General features: G+C 45.8%; 5 protein-coding genes across 7 annotated transcripts in view; 3 read left to right on the forward strand and 2 right to left on the reverse strand.

The window, feature by feature from the left end:
* The first annotated feature begins 339 nt into the window (after positions 1-339).
* Positions 340-6062, forward strand: napba (N-ethylmaleimide-sensitive factor attachment protein, beta a). Its single transcript, XM_076042998.1, has 10 exons — positions 340-657; positions 1647-1726; positions 2884-3000; positions 3664-3710; positions 3810-3887; positions 3998-4053; positions 4460-4544; positions 4658-4762; positions 4856-4924; positions 5075-6062. Exons 1-10 carry the CDS (start codon positions 560-562, stop codon positions 5225-5227), a joined length of 888 nt encoding a protein of 295 aa, XP_075899113.1. The 5' UTR covers positions 340-559; the 3' UTR covers positions 5228-6062.
* A 453-nt stretch (positions 6063-6515) lies between these two features.
* Positions 6516-12176, forward strand: cdc5l (CDC5 cell division cycle 5-like (S. pombe)). The gene is made up of 19 exons (XM_076042965.1): positions 6516-6728; positions 7151-7254; positions 7346-7507; positions 7586-7713; positions 7948-8047; positions 8152-8278; positions 8393-8484; positions 8561-8705; positions 8794-8985; positions 9210-9358; positions 9458-9629; positions 10044-10208; positions 10299-10379; positions 10473-10724; positions 10812-10919; positions 11004-11093; positions 11198-11329; positions 11562-11642; positions 11774-12176. Exons 1-19 carry the CDS (start codon positions 6684-6686, stop codon positions 11885-11887), a joined length of 2439 nt encoding a protein of 812 aa, XP_075899080.1. The 5' UTR covers positions 6516-6683; the 3' UTR covers positions 11888-12176.
* A 231-nt stretch (positions 12177-12407) lies between these two features.
* supt3h (SPT3 homolog, SAGA and STAGA complex component) lies at positions 12408-18465 on the reverse strand. 2 transcript variants are annotated; one of them, XM_076042967.1, is made up of 13 exons: positions 18343-18465; positions 18126-18224; positions 17207-17290; positions 15599-15683; positions 15307-15393; positions 15090-15186; positions 14873-15003; positions 14678-14753; positions 14425-14537; positions 14229-14333; positions 14006-14134; positions 13079-13168; positions 12408-12537 (listed from the first exon to the last, which is right to left on the reverse strand). In XM_076042967.1, the coding sequence occupies exons 3-13, from the start codon at positions 17284-17286 to the stop codon at positions 12496-12498; spliced, it is 1035 nt and encodes a 344-aa protein (XP_075899082.1). In that variant the 5' UTR covers positions 17287-17290; positions 18126-18224; positions 18343-18465; the 3' UTR covers positions 12408-12495. The 2 variants fall into 2 exon arrangements, with proteins under 2 accessions (XP_075899082.1, XP_075899083.1); XM_076042968.1 differs by lacking the exon at positions 18126-18224 and having other exon boundaries at positions 18343-18365.
* On the forward strand, positions 18128-20591 carry runx2a (RUNX family transcription factor 2a). The gene is made up of 6 exons (XM_076042971.1): positions 18128-18160; positions 18605-18883; positions 19336-19495; positions 19664-19768; positions 19868-19933; positions 20016-20591. Exons 1-6 carry the CDS (start codon positions 18128-18130, stop codon positions 20390-20392), a joined length of 1020 nt encoding a protein of 339 aa, XP_075899086.1. The 3' UTR covers positions 20393-20591.
* Positions 20592-20632: 41 nt separating this feature from the next.
* LOC142899417 (follistatin-related protein 1-like) overlaps positions 20633-22330 on the reverse strand; it is a 4832-nt gene continuing 3134 nt past the window's right edge. The window contains exons 7-11 of one of the 2 annotated variants that reach the window (XM_076042970.1): positions 22109-22227; positions 21880-21992; positions 21638-21748; positions 21083-21189; positions 20633-20920 (exon numbers count right to left, since the gene is read on the reverse strand). In XM_076042970.1, coding sequence (XP_075899085.1) covers positions 20918-20920; positions 21083-21189; positions 21638-21748; positions 21880-21992; positions 22109-22227 — 453 coding nt within the window. In that variant the 3' untranslated portion in view covers positions 20633-20917. Of the gene's footprint in view, positions 20924-21082; positions 21190-21637; positions 21749-21879; positions 21993-22108; positions 22228-22330 lie in introns of both variants that reach the window. The other variant, XM_076042969.1, reaches the window with a different exon arrangement.

Raw genomic sequence — 22330 nt, forward strand, 5'->3', positions numbered from 1 at the left:
AAAAGTCAAACCGTGAAACATTTCAACTTTTATGTCGCAGAATTCTGTCTTTTATTCCAAAAATAGCAGAATATTGCTGTCCTCAACGTTGAAGTCAAACTGTTGTGCGCTTATGTTGTTTTGTGCTTTAGTTTCATCCGTCCCTTGACGTTCACAAGTTCCCCGGGGGGAAAAAAGAATTGTGGTGCACTTGGTCAACATGTCTTCGCCCTCATGGTATTCATGACATGCAAGGAGCATTACAAAAAATATGAACATGTATGCATTAAATTTATCTAGATTAACTAAGATTGCTGGCTCATTTTCTCAAGACTCTTACCATCCCCCCCATTTCTCCAGTAGATGGCAGCAGAGACGTTGAAATGACCTTCCCCTTGATCGCTCCGTAGAAGAAGAGCTCGCAGCATCAGCACCATCGGGCAGCAGCAGCAGCAGCATCAGCAGCAGCAGAAGAAGAGACGCGTCCCTCCTCTCCTTCCTCGCTGCCTCTCCTCCGTCGTCACTGCGGAACATCGGCCTGTTTTCCTGCCGTCTCCCTGCGTCAGACCGTCACATCGCGATGGACAACACCGGCAAAGAGAAGGAGGCCATGCAGCTGATGGCTGAAGCCGACAAGAAGGTCAAAGCGTCCGGATCCTTCCTCGGAGGGATGTTCGGGTAAATGATGCGCTCGTCCTCATCTCTCTCTCTCTCTCTCTCTCTCTCTCTCTCTCTCTCTCTCTCTCTCTCTCTGTTTACCTTCTCGTCTCTCGTCCCATTTCGATGGAATCCGTGCACGTAGGCCCCGCAACGCAACGCACCGCACCGCACCGCACCGCAGACTCCCGTTCGCTCCTCGACCGATACATTAGCAGGCCCGGGAATATTAATAATGTATCGGCGGTTTCCAACCTTATCGAACAATCCCCCCCCCGCCCCCCTGCAAAGAGACGTTCACTGCCGCTGTGACATAATGTCCTTAGACTGGCGAATTTCCCTGTAGCTGTTAAATGGTATCCGTTGTCCATTTAAATAAATAAATAAATAAATAAATAAATAAATGTGGGGTATCGTCGCAGATTGAAAAGACCTGCGTGTCGTGACCTGTCACGCAACAAGAGGGAGAGCGGCTGGTAGGCGGGGAGAGCCGTGCAGCCTTCCAGGCCCTGTGGTACAGCGGTGGTGATGCAGGGCTGTCACACCCCCTCCCCCCTCCCCCGCCTTTCGTTGTGGGGGAGTGTTGTCTTATAGGTGGGAGGTGCCCTGCTTACAATTTAGAAGAAAGAATTTAATTAATATTGATTGATTGATTTTTTTTTTAATTTTTTTTTTTTTCTCCTGCTGCTGCTGCTTGATTTTCTTTCAGCCATACCTACCTCTGGAGACCGACGTAAACACTGAACTAGTTCATGCTACAGTCACACGTCACAGTCACAAGTCAGAGCAGAGCAGAGAGGAATAAGGTTACTTGGAGGACTGTTTGCTCTTGCAACTATTAATAGCCCATCAGAAAGACCAAAAATGCTGTCAAAGGCGAGGAGAAGAAAAAATAAATATTTGGCCAGGCAGGTCAATCCTTGCAAGATGTTTCCAGGCAGTAGGGTGCGCTGTGTTGCTTGGAATGACAAAACGGGGGGGGAAATTATTGACTTTTGGTTTTGTTTCAGGGGGAACCACAAGGTAGAAGACGCCACTGAAATGTACGCCAGAGCAGCCAACATGTTTAAGATGGCAAAGAACTGGAGTGGTATGTGACACACATACACACACACTCACACACACACACACACACAGGTTCCCAAACCTTTGCACGCCATGGTCCCCAAACAATATTTGCATCTAACCAAGGATTGCATTTTGGGGGGTTGGAGTTAGAGTTAGGTTTTGGGGTTAGGGTTAGGTTTAGGCGTAGAGTTGGGCGTAGGGTTGGGGTTGGGGTTAGAGTTGGGGTTGGGGTTGGGGTTAGGGCTAGGGTTGGGGTTGGGGTTATGGCTAGGGTTGGGGTTAGGGCTAGGGCTGGGGTTGGGCCTAGGGCTAGGGCTAGGGTTGGGGTTGGGGTTAGGGCTAGGGTTGGGGTTGGGGTTAGGGCTAGGGCTAGGGTTGGGGTTAGGGCTAGGGTTGGGGTTAGGGCTACGGTTGGGATTTAGGGTTGGGTTAGGGTTAGAGTTGGGGTTGGGGTTGAGGTTTGGGTTAGGGTTAGGGTTAGGGTTAGGGTTAGGCGTTTTCCCCAATTCTCGTATGTGTTGAAATTTTGTTCTCTTTCCCCTATTTTGATGCTAAACCATACTGGAGCAGTCTTTTTTGACCTGCTCAAGAAAAATCTACAGTGTTTTTACTACAGAGATTTTTCGGCTTTTCGCTCCGTTTCATACTAAACTTTCATAGAACAGCCAAATAAATTCATCCTGTTCCAACAGTCAGTAGATTTTGAAGTCCAACGGCCCAATAATGAAAGATTATTTTATTATTGCGTGTTGCACCTCTTGATTTCAAAACACCAGAAGTCCCACATCACGGCTCTTGAACCATAAACGTTGGGATTTGAAGCCCTTTCCCACACTTATGCTTTGGAAGTCTTAGTTTCAAAAAGCTTTCTGTTTTTCCTGTTTCTGTGTAACATGATTGGAAAATTCAGGGCAACATCAGCAGCCGCAGCTGCTTGTGCTCCAGATCAACCAGGAATAGCTCCCTTCCACTGAGCAGATGAGAGTTGGTCAAATGTGTTTCGATGCTTCGACTGTGTGATGTGTGTCAAAGCAAAAGATGAAACAGTTGCATCGTTAAAAGGTCCCACGTATCACCCGTGTTTTTTCTACATTCTCATAATTAATCTTCTCCCCCACCCAACAAAAAAACTTCACGCGTCTCCTGACAGCATCGTATTTATTAACCCTGTGTTTGCAGCTGCGGGGAATGCCTTCTGCCAGGCGGCTCGGCTCCACATACAGCTGCAGAACAAACTGGACTCTGCCACCAGCTTTGTCGACGCAGGCAACGCTTACAAGAAGGCCGACCCACAGGGTGAGTGCATCACTATCTCACTCACTCGCTCACTCTCTCTGCTGCACAAATCTGCTGCTGTCATGAGATTTTTCTCCTCCCAAACTGCAGGACAAGGGCACTCTGTTGATATTAAATTCATGGGTGTCATAATAAGTGTGTCTGTGGAGACTAGTGCACAAGGCTGTTACCTCACTGGAGTTCAGGCTCTGTATAATTAATATTTTTTCTTGTCTCGTGCTTCTTTATGATGTCCCAGCTGTGCACTTCACCACTTGACTATGGTTTGTCCAAAACCAAAGGTTACGTTCACAGTTCCAGTGATCTTGAGGTCTTCTTTCTTCTCCAAAGTAGTATTTCTATAGTCTGGGGTGTACGTTTCTACTCTTTGACTTTGCGGTAATGGCAAATGGAACATGATGACCGAGGAAAGCCCTGGCACCACCTCACTGAACACAGAGTCTGGACCCCGAGGTGCGGTTGCGAGAAAAATTAAAATGGGTCTCTGGGTTGCTGGGTTGCTGGAGGAAAATTAATATCACGGTCACGCAGCTGCGGCTCTTTTTGCCTCACTGTGAAAGGCTGCTGGAAGTCACAGAGGGAGGAAACCGAGAGAGTTTTAGTTCAAACGAGCCAGTTTTTCTTTTTCCTCCTGAGCTTATCTGCTTCTCTCTCTGCTTCCAGAGGCCATCAACTGTCTAAACCAGGCCATTGAGATCTACACTGACATGGTAAGCTCTGGATTAGGAGCTCTGATCTGTGATCAACCGACAACCATCTTAACAATACTGTGTGCGTGCCTGTGTGTGTGCGTGTGTTGTTCATCACAGGGTCGGTTCACTATTGCAGCCAAGCATCACATCACCATAGCAGAGATTTATGAGTCTGAGCTGGTTGATATTGAGAAGGTAAGACCAAGATGATCTCAAAGTGTTTTGTGTATTTTGAAATATATTTATTATTTTAAATGAGATGCAGTATTTGTTGTTGAAATTATTATTGTGCTTTTGTTTTCTAGGCTATTGCCCACTATGAGCAGGCAGCAGACTATTACAAAGGAGAGGAATCAAACAGGTGTGTTACACTCAACACATCAGACATGTCAATGAACTTTTCCGTTAACATGACAACTTTATTAATGCAATAGTTTTGGACATTGTGGTTGTTTTTTTATTACCATGTTTCATTTTAGCGCTTTTTTTTTTTTTTTTTTTTTTTTTAAACAAATTTTTTTTTTCTTTTTATCGTGATTTCAAATCCAAAGGAAAACAAAAGATTCCAGACCAAAGTGTCTGTTGATCGATGCAGTGCAGGGCAGAGGGCCTGGTGTTCAGTGCAATAGCACAGATGCAGCATCCATCATCTAAATTAGCCTCACAACGACTGGGCCGTGCCTCGCTCCTTCGCTGCGGCAGCGGGGACAACAGCAACGTGCATTTAAAGCTGCGACTCACTGTGTCTCCCTCCGTGTGTCTTTCAGCTCGGCCAACAAATGTCTCCTGAAGGTTGGACACTACAGTGCTCAGCTGGAGCAGTACCAGAAAGCTATTGAAATTTATGAACAGGTATCGTAGGGATCATAAAGAGAATAACATTAAATATAAAAACTAAGAACAGGAGAATGAATCGCAAGATATTTGTTTGTTGAGAATTTGTGGGGGTTTTTTTTTACTCTCAGGTCGCTATGAGCACCATGGACAATCCTCTCTTGAAATACAACGCCAAGGAGTATTTCTTTAAAGCCTCGCTGTGCCATTTCATCGTGGATGAGCTAAATGCAAAGGTGACACACAAGTTGACACTGTTTTCATGACAAACACTTGAAACTGTCTCTTTGTAACAGCGAGGCGACTCTTTCTGTGTCTTTGTGTTTCAGTTGGCCATCGAGAAGTACGAGGAGATGTTTCCAGCCTTCTCAGACTCCAGAGAGCTGAAACTCTTAAAGGTCATTTTCATTTACACATTTTTTTTTCTATCTCCTTCTTTCACCTCTTTAGTTTTCATCATAGTTTCATCAAAGTAAGTCAAGAATTCTGCAAAAGAAAGCCAGTGGGCCTGTAACTGGCTCTGTCGTCTCCGGTCTTTGTCGCCGCAGAAACTCCTGGAGGCCCACGAGGAGCAGAACAGCGAGGCGTTCACGGAGGCCGTAAAGGAGTTTGACTCGGTGTCCCGCCTGGACCAGTGGCTGACCACCATGCTGCTCCGCATCAAAAAGACCATCCAAGGAGACGCCGGAGACCTGAAATAGACATGTGTGGATGTGCAGAGGTGGGGATGAGGGTCAAACAAAAGGGAAGAAAGAGGAAAAGATGGAAGGGGATGGGTGGGACTGAGTTTACAGATGTACATATCGGTCTGCATGTGACCCCAAATAGTTAAGCATCACCTTTAGATGACTCCTGCGTCCCTGTAATTACAGTATTATTGCTCATAAAAATGGACTGAATGGTAACAGAGGAAGACTGGGATTGGAACAGTGTGTGTGTATGCGTGCGTGTCTGTGACTGTTCAAAAGGAAGGGACGTGTGTGAACAGAGTGAGTGTGTTGCGAGTGTCTTGCAGTAAGGTCAATTATTGTCACAAATGGGTCGAGTTCATTGTAGATTTGAGGATATATGTTATTAAAAATGGAAAAATAATGTTATTTATTGTCAATACAGAAGATTATTATTCTTTATTATGGTGCTCAGTGTTATAATTTGTCTTCATACTTTTGGTATCAGCCGACCCCTCTTCTTTACTTTGCCCTTGTCTTCCGTCTCTGCCCCTAGCCCCACAACCCCCCCACTAGCCACCCCTTGTCTTTTGCTCACTCACACACCTACCTACTCATGACAGTAATATCACCCATCGTGACTGGCTGGTTCCTTATGTTCGGGCCAGTAGTTGGTCGGTGAACTCGGTTGTCGCCTCTGCCTTGTTTGTGCATGTCTGTTGTCATGTTGATGTTGGTGTTCTCCGTGTTGTGCTAGTGTGTGAAGAACATACATGTAGCCTGGTATCATTTGTGCAAAATCAGTTTAAAAAAAAAAAAAGTGTGTACCTCAGATACAGAGTTGAAATAAAAACATTGTCGCTCCTGGTGTTTGCCTGCTTCGGTTTGTCACCATTTTCCATCCACCCACCCACCCATTTTCAATACCCGCTTCTTCCAGAGCTCAGGGTCATGGGGGTCTGCTGGAGCCTATCCCACCAGCTGTCATAGGGCGAAGGCAGGGTGACATGACATCCTGGACAAGTCGCCAGTTCATTGCAGGGCCACACGGAGACAAACAACCATTTGCACTCACAACTTCCAATTCACCTTAATTTACATGCAAGTTTTTGGACTGTAGAAGAAAGCCGGAGAACCCGGAGCATTTTTATTTTATTACCATAAATAAATAAATGAAAAAATAGAAGAATAAACTACTTGATTCACCCTTAATATTTATTCATTCTAAGCTTCGGTGTCACGATCAATACTTCAGTTAGCGAGCTTCCCCACAGCATTCGCTACCCACAATGCACTTCGTCGGAGCGGTTGATGAATTTTACGACACAGATTTCCGGCGTTGTGCCTGTGTGGCGCACGTTCGTTGTCCCGCTGTATTCCAATAGTACTGTTTTGGGTGCAAATTGTGGACCTTGAGCATCCTTGTTGAAGCGTTTTGGAGTCGTTTCAACGTTTTCACTGAAGAAGGAGAGGAAAACAAGCAGTCAAGATGCCGCGGATTATGATAAAGGGAGGCGTTTGGCGCAACACCGAGGTAACTTGTGCTACATGTTTGTATGGCTAGCTAACTTAGCGTGATGCTAACAAGTTAATATATCCCAATCCGAGTTAGATGCCCACTCAACAGTATTTGGTTGTATGGAATATTTTCCCCCTTAGCTGCAGTTGTTGTCCATAAGGAAATATTTCCAAGTGGTTAAACATTTTTGCATACATCGATACCTCTTCCCTAAAGTTAGCTGGCTGCGAGCTTGCTAAAGCGCCCTTTAATCCATTGACTGTTAGTTGAGTTTCCTTAGTCTGACAAAGTAGAGTAATTGTGAGGAATGAGATTCTCTATTTTATTGTATATCGGATCATGTCAGTAAACGTTTAATCTGATTTAGCAAGGCTGTAAAAAACCAAAAAAAAAAAAAAACGATTTCTAATCTTCGGGCAAACTGTCAATCCATCCAGGATGAGATCCTCAAGGCAGCGGTGATGAAATATGGCAAAAACCAGTGGTCTCGTATCGCCTCACTGCTGCACCGCAAATCTGCCAAACAGTGTAAAGCCAGATGGTAAGTGTTGATATTTATACTCCATTGCAAAACTATACAAAAAAGGCTAAGTGAGCGGGGTGAAGGCTAAATACTTTTTGCCTGTGTGCAGGTACGAGTGGTTGGACCCCAGCATCAAGAAGACAGAATGGTCCCGAGAAGAAGAGGAGAAGCTGCTGCATCTGGCCAAGCTGATGCCCACTCAGTGGAGGACCATCGCTCCCATTATTGGACGAACTGCTGCCCAGTGCTTGGAGCACTACGAATACCTGCTGTAAGGATGTCCGAAATCACATCTATTATTCGCTGTTTATATTGTCAGAATCTTCATCATCGCATGTCTTCTTTTCAGAGACAAGGCAGCACAGAGAGACAATGAGGAAGAAGTGGGAGACGACCCCAGGAAATTAAAACCTGGAGAAATTGACCCAAATCCCGAAACCAAACCTGCCAGACCAGATCCTGTGGACATGGATGAAGGTTTGTCTTGTTGGCTTTTTAAGGCTGTGAAGTGGAAACATTTTAATATTTGCCTATTAATGTAAATAGCACTTTTTTTGTAACGACCCGAGTAAATCATGCTCAAGTTATCCTTTTGAAGTTCAGTCCATACACACTTCTTCCATGTTTTTTTTTTTTTTTTTTTTTTGCGTGCAATATGTGAAACCTGCAGAAGTGACTTCAGTGTACCTGTGTGTTTCTTCAAACCTATAGATGAGTTGGAGATGTTGTCAGAGGCCAGAGCTCGACTGGCCAACACTCAAGGCAAGAAAGCCAAGAGGAAGGCCAGAGAAAAACAGCTTGAAGAAGCCAGGTCAGATACAAGAACACAAACACATTTTAAGCCGGCGGGTGTTGCTGGCGACCCGAGTTTAATAATTAGAAATGACTGAGTGTCCTTGCGCCTTTGTGTCGTAGACGGTTGGCGGCTCTGCAGAAGCGCAGAGAGCTGAGAGCGGCAGGAATCGCCGTTCAGAAGAAGAGAAAGAAGAAGAGAGGCGTCGACTACAACGCTGAAATCCCCTTCGAAAAGAAGCCTGCATCGGTAACCGCAATCACACAACGCGATCGGCGTCAACTGAATTTTCAACTCATCACAACCATAAAGGGACGTTTGTGATTTGTGTAATTGACTCGTTCCCAAATGTCCAACCCTCAGGGTTTCTACGACACCAGCATGGAGCAGTACGTGCCTCTGGAGCCCAACTTTAAACGGCTGCGGCAGCAGCACCTGGACAGCGATCTGCGGAGGTCAGTAACACTCTTCAGTGGCGGTTCGGTCTTACCTCGTTTATGTTTCTAAATCCAAACTATTGGTGTGCTTTAGTGAGCAAGAGGAGCGTGAGAGAAAGAGAGACAAGCAGAAGATTAAGAAGAAGAAGGAGAGCGATCTTCCATCTGCCATCCTGCAGACCAGCGGAGTCGCAGAGTTCACCAAGAAACGCTCCAAATTAGTTCTACCGGCACCACAGGTGACTTATTCTCCCCAACGAGACCTGGAGCCACACGGCCTTTATTTTTCTACACATTAATTTTGTTCCTCCTCCCCACACTCTACAGATCAGTGATGCCGAGCTGGAGGAAGTTGTCAAAATGGGCGTCGCCAGTGAGGTCGCCAGGCAAGCGGTGGAAGAAAGCGAAGGCGGTAACTCGGCCTCCTCGGCCCTCCTGTCAGAGTACAGCGTCACCAACAACATGTCGACCGGGATGCGGACCCCACGCACACCTGCTGTCCAGGACAGGATCCTGCAGGTAGAACATCAGGAACAATCAATCAGCCAACTTTGATTCATACGGTGCAAAATCATCAATTTTCTCTTGGATTGTGCAAAGTGTTTCAAGACGCTTTTGGCTGCGATTCAGCTTTTTATGAATAAAAGTTGCATGGTTGAGTTGCACACAAAAGTTATTCATATTTTGCACCAAATGAATTGATTTGAATTCCCTCTGATCATTCACCACCTTTCTGTTTCCAGGAAGCTCAGAACCTGATGGCGCTGACCAACATCGACACGCCTCTGAAGGGAGGCCTCAACACGCCGCTGCAGGAGAGCGACTTCAGTGGCGTGACCCCGCAGAAGCAGCAGATCCAGACGCCCAACACCGTAATCAGCACGCCAGTCAGGTAGCGCCGCCACCGCCGCCACCGCCGCCACCCTCCTCTGAAGCCTGCGCTCCAGTGTGAGTGTTTTACGTTAACATCGACCCTGCTCCTGGATAACAGAACCCCGGCGCCGGGTCAGAGTCAGGAAGGCATGACGCCTCAGGCCGGTGGAGGAATGACCCCACGCGGCGCCGCCACCCCAGGCTTGACTCCAGGTCGCACGCCGCTCAGAGACAAACTGAACATCAACACCGAGGACCAGCTGGCCGACCCGGCGTTCGCCAAACACTTGGTACAACACACACTCCTCTTCCTCCTCCTCCTCACCTGTTCATGTACGAGGCAGCGATTAGCTCTGGACGTGGACACAAAAGCTACGTTTCCATGACAGTTTTTCGCAAAATAAAAGCAATATTTCTAAAATTTCAACAAAGTACAATTGCAATTTCAGGTGTTATTCCATTGAATGGTGTGAAGCAAAAAAAAGTGTTTCCATGACACTTTTGCGCTATATTTCTATATGGATACGTCTGAAAAACCGCTTCATGAGAGCATCAAAACCTTTTAGCCATATTTCAGAGTTTTTTTTCCAAATTTACAGGGTTCCTTTACCAGTTTTTTTTTATTGCAATATTTAGATTTTGTGCAATTCTAGGGGGATTGGAAACACAGCTACAATAAACTCTGTGTCTCCCTCATCACACAGCAAAGGGAGAGCCTACAGCAGCTGAAGCAGGGCCTGCTGTCACTTCCTGCACCCAAGAACGACTTTGAGATCGTCCTCCCAGAAAACGCAGAGAAAGAACTGGAGGAGACGGAGACCGAGGTGGGATACACCGAGGACGCTGCAGACGTGGAGTCCCGCAAGCAGGTGTGTGTTTAGTTTCATTCAGTTGTGTTGCTGAATATTTTTTTTTTGAGTTCATACCTTTTTGTCAAACTGACACTGTTGTTGCCTCAGGCTGTGCGGGATGCGGAGAGAGAGAAGGAGCTGAAGCTGCGGCACACAGCGGTGCAGAGGAGTTTGCCCAGACCCTCAGAGGTAACACACACACACGCACCCATACTCGCACACGCTTCACATTCGTCAGCTCGGCGTTGACCAGCCTCACCGCCTCTCCTCCCTCCTCTCCAGGTAAACGAGTCGGTCCTCCGTCCCGCCTCCATGGAGCCGCTGTCGGACCTCCAGCTGGCCGAGGAGCTGATCAAGCAGGAGATGAACACCATGATGCACTTCGACTGCCTGCACCACCCGTCCGGTAGCGCCGCCAGTCAGCTACAGCGCGGCAAGAACCGAGGCCCCGCCTCCACGTCCAACAACGCGTCGCACATTGCGTACCTGGAGGCGCACCCCTACAAGCCCATCGTGCCCGAGGAGATGGAGCAGGTAGCGCACAAGTCAAACTGTGTGTCGGTCGAGAAAAACGCTGTTTGTGCGAACGGGGCTGAAAGAAGATTTTTGCTCCAATGATAGGCAAAGGCCCTGCTGGCAGCGGAGATGGATGTGGTGAAGGCTGGAATGGGTCACGGCGACCTCAGCATGGAGGCCTACAGCCAGGTGTGGGAGGAATGCTACGGACAGGTAAACTTTCAACTGCACAGGAAAGAAAGTTCTGAAGAAGCGTGAGACGACCTTTAGTCACCCTCCCTTCGTCTTTTTCCGCAGGTTTTGTATCTGCCGACGCAGAACAGGTACACCCGAGCCAACCTGGCGTCAAAGAAAGACCGTATCGAGAGTTTGGAGAAAAAGCTGGAGGTGCGCTGCGGCCGCGGGACCCTGGAGATCAACTCGACACAGTCCAAACCAGAGTTTTCTGCCGCTGTTCCATCTTAACAACGCTCTGCTTTGTCACCTTGCAGATAAACCGGAGCCACATGACGGCAGAGGCCAGGAAAGCAGCGAAACTGGAGAAAAAACTCAAAATCCTGCTGGGAGGCTTCCAGTCCAGAGCCCTGGGACTCCTGAAGCAGCACAATGAACTCTGGGAACAGGTACAAAAAAACCTCTGCGAAACTAAACCCCATCAACACCATGAGCTTGACATCACATTCAGACAGCAGTGACACTCCCAGCTTCTCAAATCGCACATCGTAGTTGCTGATCATCACTGATCATCTATGATATATTTAAATTTAACTATTCGTTTTTGGGTTTTTTTTTAATCTTTTAATTTGTGGGAATTCAATTGTCTGGTCCTGATGGCGGTTCTATTGTGTCCACCAGGTGGAGCAGTCGGCCACAGAGCTGCAGACCTTCAGTCAGCTGAAGAAACAAGAGGACACTGCCATACCCAGAAGAAAAGAGGTAACCACTGTGACCTGGCAGATTTAACCCAGTGACTCACAATGTTATTGGTGCCATTTATCTCCGAGTGTTGCTTTTTGCAATCTTGAATAGCTTCACATTGTGTGTGTGTGTGTTTGTGTTGCGTTCAGGCTCTGCGGGAGGATGTGGAGCGGCAGATGGAGAGAGAGCGAGAGCTGCAGCAGCGGTACGGGGAGCTGCTGATGGAGAGAGAGGCGCTGGCCAACGCCGCTCAGAAATACTGAGCCAGTGTCGTTTAAAGTAACGCAAATGTGCTTTGGAAAAGGCTCCTCTTCCGAATCTAAAAATTTCAGTTGACAGAATCTGCAAAGATGTTGTTGCCTCCAAGTCCTGCAATCAGTCCAGCCGATACAAACCGGCGTCGTTATCGTTTGATATTAACTGAAATTCTACTCTGAAGTTCCGCCTCCACGTGCTTACGTCGCTAAAAAATGTCACGAGCTGAGTTTTGGAGCATTCTCAGTAGTCCCTTGTGTTTCTGTATTAGTGAACAATAAAGTTTCTTTTCAGCAATGTGTTCTCAGTCTGTTTTTGGGTCATCAAGGGGCGGACTGAAAAACATCAAGGTCCCACAATAACAACCACCCAATGTAGACTCCACACAGAAAGGCCCCCCCCCAACCCCCGGCCTGGAATCAAACTCGCAACTTTCTTGCTGTGAGTCCACAGTGCCGCCTTCACCAAGGTTCTGCTTTCTTACCTTGAAGGTAACTGGATGGTAAATTAAACAGAGCAGGATGCCAGTTTGTAAGAAAGGTCTCAACACTTTAATACAAGAACATAACAAAAATAAATGTGTGCCGGGATTATTTAACAGGGAAGTGTTGCATCTTCAGCAGGCCAGGAACGACATCCCACTCCTTGAATAAACACTCTGGGGAGAAGAGAGAGAGAGGACGAGGTTTAGTTTCCCACTGACCTGGATCAGTGTGCGGCTTAAACAACACAAGAACAACAGAGATGATAATAATAATAGATTTTTATTTATAACACACTTTGATTTTTTTCTTCAACATAAACGAGAAAACACTGCTTTACTTTGTATGTATTGTGTGTGAACCTGCTGTGCCACTTTCTCACGAAGTCTTTGCTCATTACTTGAAGCAACAAACTCACAAGGACTATTAATCATGGGTCACTGTGGTATCCCTGAGAAAATAGCAAGACAAAATCTGAAATCTAGAATATCCTGAGGACACTTGGGACAGTGTGAGAACCATCTTCTCCACTGCCGACGGAAAAACTAAATTTTTTGGGGGGAAAAGCACAGCACTTCAGTGGAAAACAGCATCTCAATCGTAATAATCTAATTTTCCACATCTTCGGAATTTGCTGGCTTTTATTGACAGCGTGAAAGAAGCAACATCTCATCTCCATCAAAAGAACATAAGAGCTATAAATGTCCAAGTACGTACTGTGTGTCTGTAGTTGTATCTTCTCATGGCCTCTCGGATGTGACACGGCTGGATGGCTCCGCTCGGAGGTTCCACTGTAGCCGGACAGCTCTAAGGTTAAAACCAAACAGGTTTTTTTTTTTTGTTTTTTATTTACAAAATAATTTTCCATTGAAAAAAAAAAAAAAAAATCACCTCGAGCGCAAAGCACCGAACTTTACAGTGTCGAATTGAGGATTTGTTGAACCGTGAAAGGGCGCTCTGTGCTTCTCGCGCAGCAGAGGCCTTTCACTGCAGCTTTATGAGCTTCCAGCGCGGTGTTTAGCGGCTGCAAACACACGGCCGCTCCACCAGCGGCGCCGCAGGCGGCGAGATGAAAAGGCTCGGCGAGGGAACATTTTGGATCATTCTGCAAACACGTGAGTCGCTTCGACTCCGGCAGCGGATTTTAAAGGTCGCAGTGTTCTCACCAGTCTCACCTCCTCCCTCCATCACACACACACACACACACACACACACACACACACACACACACACACACACACACACACACACACACACACACACACACAGACTTTTGGATAATTTTGCTAATCTGGGAGAGGTAACAGTGCCATTTGTGATGTCACAAAGGGCTGATGTTTGGGACGCACTTGCTGAAAAGTGGAGAAGTAAAAGATGGACAGGACAGAGGAAGATGAATATGCAGAAAAAAAATCCTAAAATAAATTTTTGCATTAACGTCTTACAGAAGCGCATTGCATTCACTGGATAAAAAAAAAAAGTAGGCACCTTATCTCGTAATTCTCGTAATTCTGAGATCCTGATATCGTAATTAAAAAACAAGGTGCCTATTTTTTTTCTATCTAATGCAATGTGCTTCCGTAACGTCTCGACACCCACAGAACGAGAACACGCCCCCTCTGAGCAGAGCGCCGGGCTACGCACCTTTTTGCGTTTCCTTTGTCTGGCCCGGCTGTCCAGACTGCCGTTACCCTGCAACAGGGGCTTTGATGTGTGGGAGGAGCCTGGAGTGGAAGGGGGCGTGGCCTCAGGCGAATCTGGATCCTTCTTTAACTGCGTGACAAAGCAGAAGGAAATCAAGAAAACTTCCAAAAGCAATTTCCAGGTGAATTCCACAAACACGCCTCTTCAGCTGTGAGTGTCGCACCTCTGAGTGCGTGTTGTAGTGGATGTAGCTGGCAGAGATCACGTGACTGATTGGGTTGGTCTTCACGGTCATTTCCTGCTTCACCAGCAGAGACAGATCCATAATCTGGGAACGGAAAGCCACTCAGAATATAAAGAGATGCTCGACGGCGTCTAGGCTGTCGGTGACAAATGTCCAAGACGTTGACTTCACATGCCTGAGCAACGGTCTCATAAGCCAGGTATGACAGGATCTCCATGGCCATGCTGTTGGGTTTCAGTTCTAAAGTGCTGCAGTCCAGCCAGTCCCGGAACTTGGAGGCTTTCTTAGCTGGAAACAGTCCGTGAGGGTGACAAGAGTTAGAGAAGCTACAGAGAAACACCGTAAAGTTTGACCAGCATCCTGAAGCTGAACCTTTGCAGCTGGAATTTATTAAAAAGTTGTTTAGAAAAAAGAAAAAAAAATCTTACCAAAGCTGAGCTGCCGACTCTCACAGAACTCAGAGTACTGAGCCTGGTCCATGTTCCGGGTCTGCCGGTCCAAACGCTGAGAATCCACACACAAAAATGGACAGTTCAATCAAAAATTTCAATAAAAAAAAAGAAAAGAAAACAGACACAGGAGACACTCGGGATCAGAGTTCATTCATCGCTGCGACCTCTGACCTCCATGCGCTCCTGTTTAACGGGGTCCACTTCCTGGCGCTCGGCCAATGACAGCAGGTCGCCTATCTGGTCCATCCAAGCCAGGAAGTCCTGAGCCAGGCGCTGCCTTCGCTGGTTGGCGCCGGCACCACCTGCACCGGTATGCAAACACGACAGAGTGCTGCCGGACATCTTATATTGTTGCATTTGCATTTTTGCGTCCTCGTGCGTCACATACCTGATTCTGACAGCGCCTCCTCATCATCCACAGTTTTGAGCAGTTTGGACTTAAAATCCCGAAACTGGAGGAATTTCAATAATCTTGACACTTTTTGCTACAAAGGATTAAAAAAAAAAGATTATACGACACGTACGTCAGTAATTTAGTTGATTTATACATTTTCTTTCAGAACAATTTCAGCATTAAATAGTCAGTTTTTTTTATTTTACTTTACCTTGTCTCTCCTCATTAGAAATAAAATGTCTTCCGCTGAAATGACCCTTGACCCTCGAAGGACCGCCCCCTCGCAGGCCTGGTGGAGCTGATCAGTGCACCAATCACAAGAGCAACGATTGATGAGATGTATTCACTCAGAAAGGTCAGAATTGAGGTCAATGCGGGGCAGTTACTTCTCACACATAGATGAGGTTTGGACAGAATAAAAATAATAATAATAAAAAAAAACTGAAGAGAAAGTTACTCTTTTTTTTTTATGAATGACTGAAGTTACAGAACAGCAGACCTACCATAGTGATGAGCTGCGTGTGCACAATATCCTCCACCAGCGCTGCCGTCTCGTGCAGAGGTCTGCGAGCGTCTCCCATTGCAAACCTGACACACACACACACACACACACACACACACACACACACACACACACACACACACACACACACACACACACACACACACACACACACACACACGATTAATTGATTAATTAGGCAAAATAAAGTATAATTTTGGCCCTTGTTCCTGGTTCTTGTTTATTTCTAGCAGCCATCTGACCAGAGCAGCGTGGAAAAAAGCAGCAATAAAGTGCATGAATGTTGTAAAGGACGAGGAATTGTTAAGAAAGGAAACACGTTTCTGTTGAAAGAAACACAAAAGCCAACAAATTGTCAACCTTTATACATCCCTCGTTTTATACTCTCTCCTCCGTCCACTCTCTTTTACTTTGAAACACACACACACACACACAAAGTGCGCACACACTGCACTTTGACCACAATTTGGCCAAGCCTGAATTTGCATCCTGCGAAGCCACTTCCACGATGGCAAACTCGCTCAAAGCCACATCCTGAGGTGCTTTCCCTTCTCATTTTTCCAACACCATTTTTCTCTGTCACAGACAAACGACAGGCAGACGCCCCTCGCCTCCTCTCGCGGCCTCACGTCTGCGCTACGATTGGCTGCGAGCAGCCTTCGTTGGTGCAGGCAGGTGAGGATGAGGCCGGCCTTGGTTTGAGGTTGTGGCCACTCTGGCTTCAGGTTCGGAGGTTTGTCTCAGGCTGAGTTGAAGGGTTTGGGGTTTATTTGGTTTCGACCTCTCCGACCACCAACACCAACATCTCTCTCTGTGCATCCCACACAGCAAAGGTGAGTCCCGCAGGAGAACATTTACACTTGCGCGCGCGCGCACACACACACACACACACACACACACACACACACACACACACACACACACACACACACACACACACACACACACACACACACACTCTTTAAAATCTATAAATCTATAACTGTTACCATTGATACATTTGATAAATGTTACTTGCTAAATCTAATATGGCCAATCAAATGTTTAAACAAAACAGTGTAAACAAAAAACAGCTTGTTTAATATTTAGTTTGGAAACACATTTGGAAGAAAGTGGCCACCAATTCTATCTGCTTCCATGTTAATCAGCTTTTTTCTCTTTTTTTGGTTAAGTAGTTGAATTTCAGTCTTCATCTATTTTTAAAACAAATATTTCTCACATTTTATTTTTTTTAAAATTCTGTTCTGAAAAAACTTTTGATTGTCACAGAGACAGAAAAAAAAATCATCTTTTAAATTAACCTTTTTTTTTTTAAACTAAAACATTTTTTAAACTAATTTATTAAATCATTTCTAAATGATTTATTAACTGTGATAACAACTCAAATAAAAACTTTTTTTGTTTTGGCAGTTTGCTCTTTGCAAAGTGTCACCAGCTAAAGTGCTTCCTGCGTTGATTGTTGTGGTTCCATCATTTGTTCAGCAGGTTTTCAATGGCTTCAAACAGTCTGTTCAGCAGCACCAGCCCACTGTTGTGTTGGGGTGAGTCTCCCGTGCAGTGTGTATGTGTGTATGTGTGAGTGACTTACATCATGCCCTGTATCTCTGGGATGAAACTGGTCCTGGGAGCTGGCCGCTCTTTAGAACTGGAGGTGGTGGACCCTGCCATGGGACTGCTCGTGACCACAGGTGCAGAACAAGCGAAGAAAACAAATGAAGAAAAATATTATGTTGCAGATTCCACAACTTAGGCTGCTTAAAGTGCTCTTCAGTGTACAGTGAAAAAAATATTAAGGAAAATTTTCCCTCCACCAGCTTCTTTCACGAACTTTAATTTTCATGGTGGGAATTTCATTTTTTTTTTCCCCTGCTTTGTGGCAGCTCCTTCAATACTGCCTAAACCACATACCAATTAAAACCTGGGACTTTGCAGTGTATTGCCTTTTTTAATGGAAGTCCCAGTTAACCTGCATGCACCCATGCAGAAGATCAGACATTACACACTTGTCTCACACTTGAGACGAGGGAAAGGGGGGTAAAAATCAAGTGTCCCGAATTATTTGGGTCATTCAGATGTATTTAGATGTTTCCAAGTGTATCATCAATTGATGACATTCGTTTAACATGATGTGCAAACATCAGATAGGTTTCCATGCGGCAGAACTTGGCCCTACTGACAACAAATGCCACATATTAGTATTTGTAGAACGTTTTATTTTAAACGTTTAGGTCATTTCCAACGTTCATTTCTTACTTTGCGGTGCTCGTGAGTTGTTTTGCAACTGATTGGGGGCAAAATACGGATTTCTATTTTTTTTTTTTTTTTTTTTTAATGAACTCTTCAACATAGAAAAGAAGAAGAACAAGTAGTCGAACAGTGCTCGGGTGGGTCCATGCGGTGTGTACTTTGGTATTTTTGGGGTCATTTACCGTCCAAAACAGAGGGCGAGCCAAGAGCCTAAAATAACAAGATAGCAGAACATACTGGAGGCAAATGAGGGCACTCACACATGAAGGGAGAGGGGACAGGTGGTCCGACCACAGTAACTTCCCCACCGGCAGTCAAATCTGAATGACAATACGGAGCAGCTCCCCCCTATTCAAACACTGCGGCGTTTAGAGGACAATACGAAAAATTTTGTTAAAGACAACAGAGAGACGGAGCAGGGACGAGGAGAAGCAGATACAGGACACGACGAGTGAGAAAACTACGACAAATTCTCACCGGAGTCGCCGAGAAACGCCGTTGAAGCCTTGCCGTTGACGGCTCTCTGCGTTTTATTATTTGTTTGGGCGCACGTTGATGACGTCACACCACAGCGCGCTCGTCTTTGGAAGCTGTCGTTTTCTCAACTTTTTGGATACAAACGTCGTTGTTTTTGTTGACATTTTTTTTCCCCATTCACAACGGAAACATTATTAATGTTTTAATTTATGTATTTATTTATTTTCTAACTCGAATACAAAGTTTGTTTTGGGATTATTAGCCAAGATTGCTGGTGTGGGATTTAAAGGAGCAGAAAAAAAGGCAAGATGAAACCTCTCTCATTTTGCTTTGCTTTTTCTCAGACCCCCCTGTGAAGCGCAGGCTAGCGCCGCCACTGTCATCTGCCGGCCGCCAACTGGATGTCCAGGAGACCGCGTTGCAACATCACAGCGGTGCGGCCTTACCCAGAGGCCTGGTGCAGACTGACAGCCCCAACTTCCTCTGCAGCAGCCTGCCGCAACACTGGAGGTGCAACAAGACCCTCCCGAGAGCCTTCACGGTGGGGAACGGTCATATTTGTTGGAATAGAATTCTGGAGAAATTTGTATAATTGCAGCATCAGTATAGTGCAATGAGAATAAAAATTATAGTAACTAAAAACAAATAAAGAAATGAAAAAAAATATTTATAGGCTAAAAATACATAAATACAAGAGATTTACATCTTATGGACATTTTGTTTGATGTCCTCAAATTAACAAAGAAGAAGGTTGACATGGTATCTTTTGTGTGCGCGAGCCACTGTAGTTCACTGGCAAGCTCGTGGGAGGGAGAGTGTGAGAGTGAGCGCTGCAATCTAAAATGTAGCGACTTGACGTCCCTCTTTCTTCTCAAAATCTCAAACTGTTACACATTAAACCTTTAATAGTCTACAGGGTCAAAGGTCAACATGTATTTGCCAGACGTTTTGAAGTCACACCGTGACGTTACTTGGACCCATGATGTGTGTCAGGTGGTGGCGCTGGGCGACGACGTGCCAGACGGCGTGGTCGTCACGGTGATGGCGGGCAACGAAGACAACAGCAGCGCGGAGCTGCGCAACGCCACGGCCACCATGAAGCACGGCTGCGCTCACTTCAACGACCTGCGCTTCGTCGGCCGCAGCGGCAGAGGTAGAGAAACAAGCGACAAGATAGAATGCATTGACTTTGAGATGAAATAAAGATAAAGATATTAACGCAGTTTCTTGAATAATTGTAGTAAAAATCGGAAAACATTTGTTTCAAAGTAAAACGGTTTAGCTAGCACTGGTTTGGTTGTGTTTTTCTTCCTCATTTCAGGTAAAAGTTTCACCCTCTCCATCATAGTGCTGACGTCGCCGCCTCAGATCGCCACTTTGCACAAAGCCATCAAGGTGACTGTGGACGGCCAGCGGCTGCCGAGACGTCAGTACCTCACGATGCAAACTGATGTTGGTGTTGTTTTGCCCAACGTTGGTCAACAGTGACCTTGGTGGTCTCGTGTGTTTTTCTTCAATGTCTCAGGACAACGACAGAGGGAGGTGAAGTCAGGGTCACTCAAGTCGTCCGGCTGCAGCAACACGTTGTCCGGTAGGAGAGGAAAATCTGAATCTTGTATCTTGAACCGTGTGCGATTCTTTCAAAAGTTCACCGATGTTTTGCGTCTCTCCAGACTGCAGATCTTTTCCTTCGTCTCTGTGGGCCACTGACTCCTCCCTCCTGAGTCAGGTGACCTCGCTGAGCTCCTCCTTCGCTCCAAATCCCAGAATGCACCACCTGCCCGCTTTCTCCTACTCCAGTCAGCCCACAGCCTACAGCTCGTACCTGTCTGCTCCTCCACCTCCTCCTCTACCTCCGCCACCTCCACAGGCTCCGCCTCCTCCTCCGAGCCACTGCGGCTCCTTCCAGCCCAGCAGCTTCTACTACGGCCAGAACCAGCAGCTGCACAGCTCGGGGGAGGAGCGCAGCGTTGTCACTGCGCTGACTAATTATATTGAGGGCGCGTGCCTTTCCTTACGAGGGGAGGAGCCTGTTTGGAGGCCGTATTGATCTGCTCAAGTTTAAGATTGAAGTTGTTCATCACCAACTTATGAGTTTAATAAATACAAAAAACACAGTAGTTCTTTTGACAGTAGTCATGATACTACGCTTGTGTATTTATCAAATTGCTATTTTTAACCCTCCCACCCTCCACCCCCTCCCCCACTTCCCTGAAAAATGTTGTGCTTTTTAGGACCCAGACCACATGTCTCAATTTAGTGGAATAAAATAAGAAAAATAGGTATCAAGTGTGTATTAAAGTGTTTATTAGTGCATTAAACATATAAAATATGGACCTAATAATAATAATAGTAATTATTATTATTATTATTATAATGATAAAAACAAACATGCCTGAATGAACCTCTTGAGTCCCACTAACACACAAACTACAAAGATCCATACAGACATACAGAAATAAATAGGTTAGATTTGAAGCAAATGTTTCCACGGCGAATGAATCTATTATTAGCATGAAATGCTGCTTTACTGTCGTCTATGGCTGGAGAAGTCTTCTGACTGGATGCTGGAGGTCTACTACTGAAAAAAAGAAAAACAAAGTTTTGTGGCAACTCTGAACTTGAACGTTATTAACTGATCGTAGCTTTTTTTGAAACTTGAAATTTAGAATATCATCACAATATTTGTGCGCTCAACTCAATCTAATGTGAAAACAGGTTCATTCTTTTCACTGCCCACCTTCAGAGAGTTGAGCTCAGCCACCCTCCGGCTCCACTCCTCCTCTGTCATCTCCTCCTCCTGCTCCTCTTCTCCTTCCTGGACGTGTTCCTCTGCCTGGTGCTCACCTGGGACATGCACGCGATTGTGAAAAGTTAGCAGTTGATTCAGCTGCGTTTCCATTACAGTTTTTCGCAAAATAAAAGCGACATTTCAAAAATTTCTACAAAGTACAGATTTTACGAGAATTACATTTTTTGTTTGATTACGTTTGGCTTTTTTTCTCATTTTTTTCACATGAAGTGAACTGGTCACATGACACCATACGTCTGGTGACGTGAAAATGCGGGGGGGGGGAGTGTTTTCATGACACTTGCGATATATACCTCTATTTGGATATGGCCGAAAACCAACTTATGAGAGTGTGAAAACCTTCTAACGATATTTAAGAGGTTTTACGAAGTTTAGGTGTTTCCATTACCAGTTTTTATTGTGATATTTAGGTTTTGAAGAATTCTACGGGGAATGGAGACGCAGCTCGTTATGGAAAAAGCATGCGTGTGCATGCGACCCCACCTGTGCAGGTCAGAGCGGTGCAGACCCAGTTCCCGCAGGCGCACACGCACTTGTTGCACTCCATCCGAGTTTCTGCCCCGTCCTCGAACACCTCGTCCTCCAGGGCGCACTCTGCAGGCGCGGAGCAAGAGGAGCGCGTGCGGGTCATCGGGCAGAAAGTGTGTTTTAATCGATTTACATGCATGAAATGCCCGCACAGCTTGGGAACTTGAACAGAAGCAGTGTTTTGTCTGTGAAATTACTTCTCTCGTAGGGGTGATAGGAGGGCGTCAGACAGTTGATGAACTCCGACAAACTCAGCTTCCAGTCTGCGTTCTCATCTGACAGCTCGATCAGAGCGTCGACACACAAGGATCTGGCACAGAGACACAACATCCGTCACAGTGGAATCACAAACCATATTTACTGGTTGATCTCTTTTAAATCATCGCTTTGTTCGAGTTTTGAAAGACGGAAGAGTTTGAGCCGTACCTCAGCAGCAGGTTCGTCTCCAGAGTGTTGGAGTATGTGATGTTGAGGGCCGACTCATTGTGCTTCAGGAAGTTGAGGAACTCCGCAGAATCGAGCTCTGCGTCGCTGTTACTGTACATCTGTAACATACAAAGACATTTTTAAAAATACATTATGTGATTCAATTGTCAAACTAATTAACGGCCCACTATTGTCCCCCTTTTCTGGTCTTTATTTTCCTTC

This window comes from Nelusetta ayraudi, unplaced genomic scaffold, assembly GCF_046127955.1.
Source record: "Nelusetta ayraudi isolate G7.1 ecotype Tasmania unplaced genomic scaffold, CSIRO-AGI_Nayr_v1 ptg000072l, whole genome shotgun sequence".
Lineage (NCBI taxonomy): Eukaryota > Metazoa > Chordata > Actinopteri > Tetraodontiformes > Monacanthidae > Nelusetta > Nelusetta ayraudi.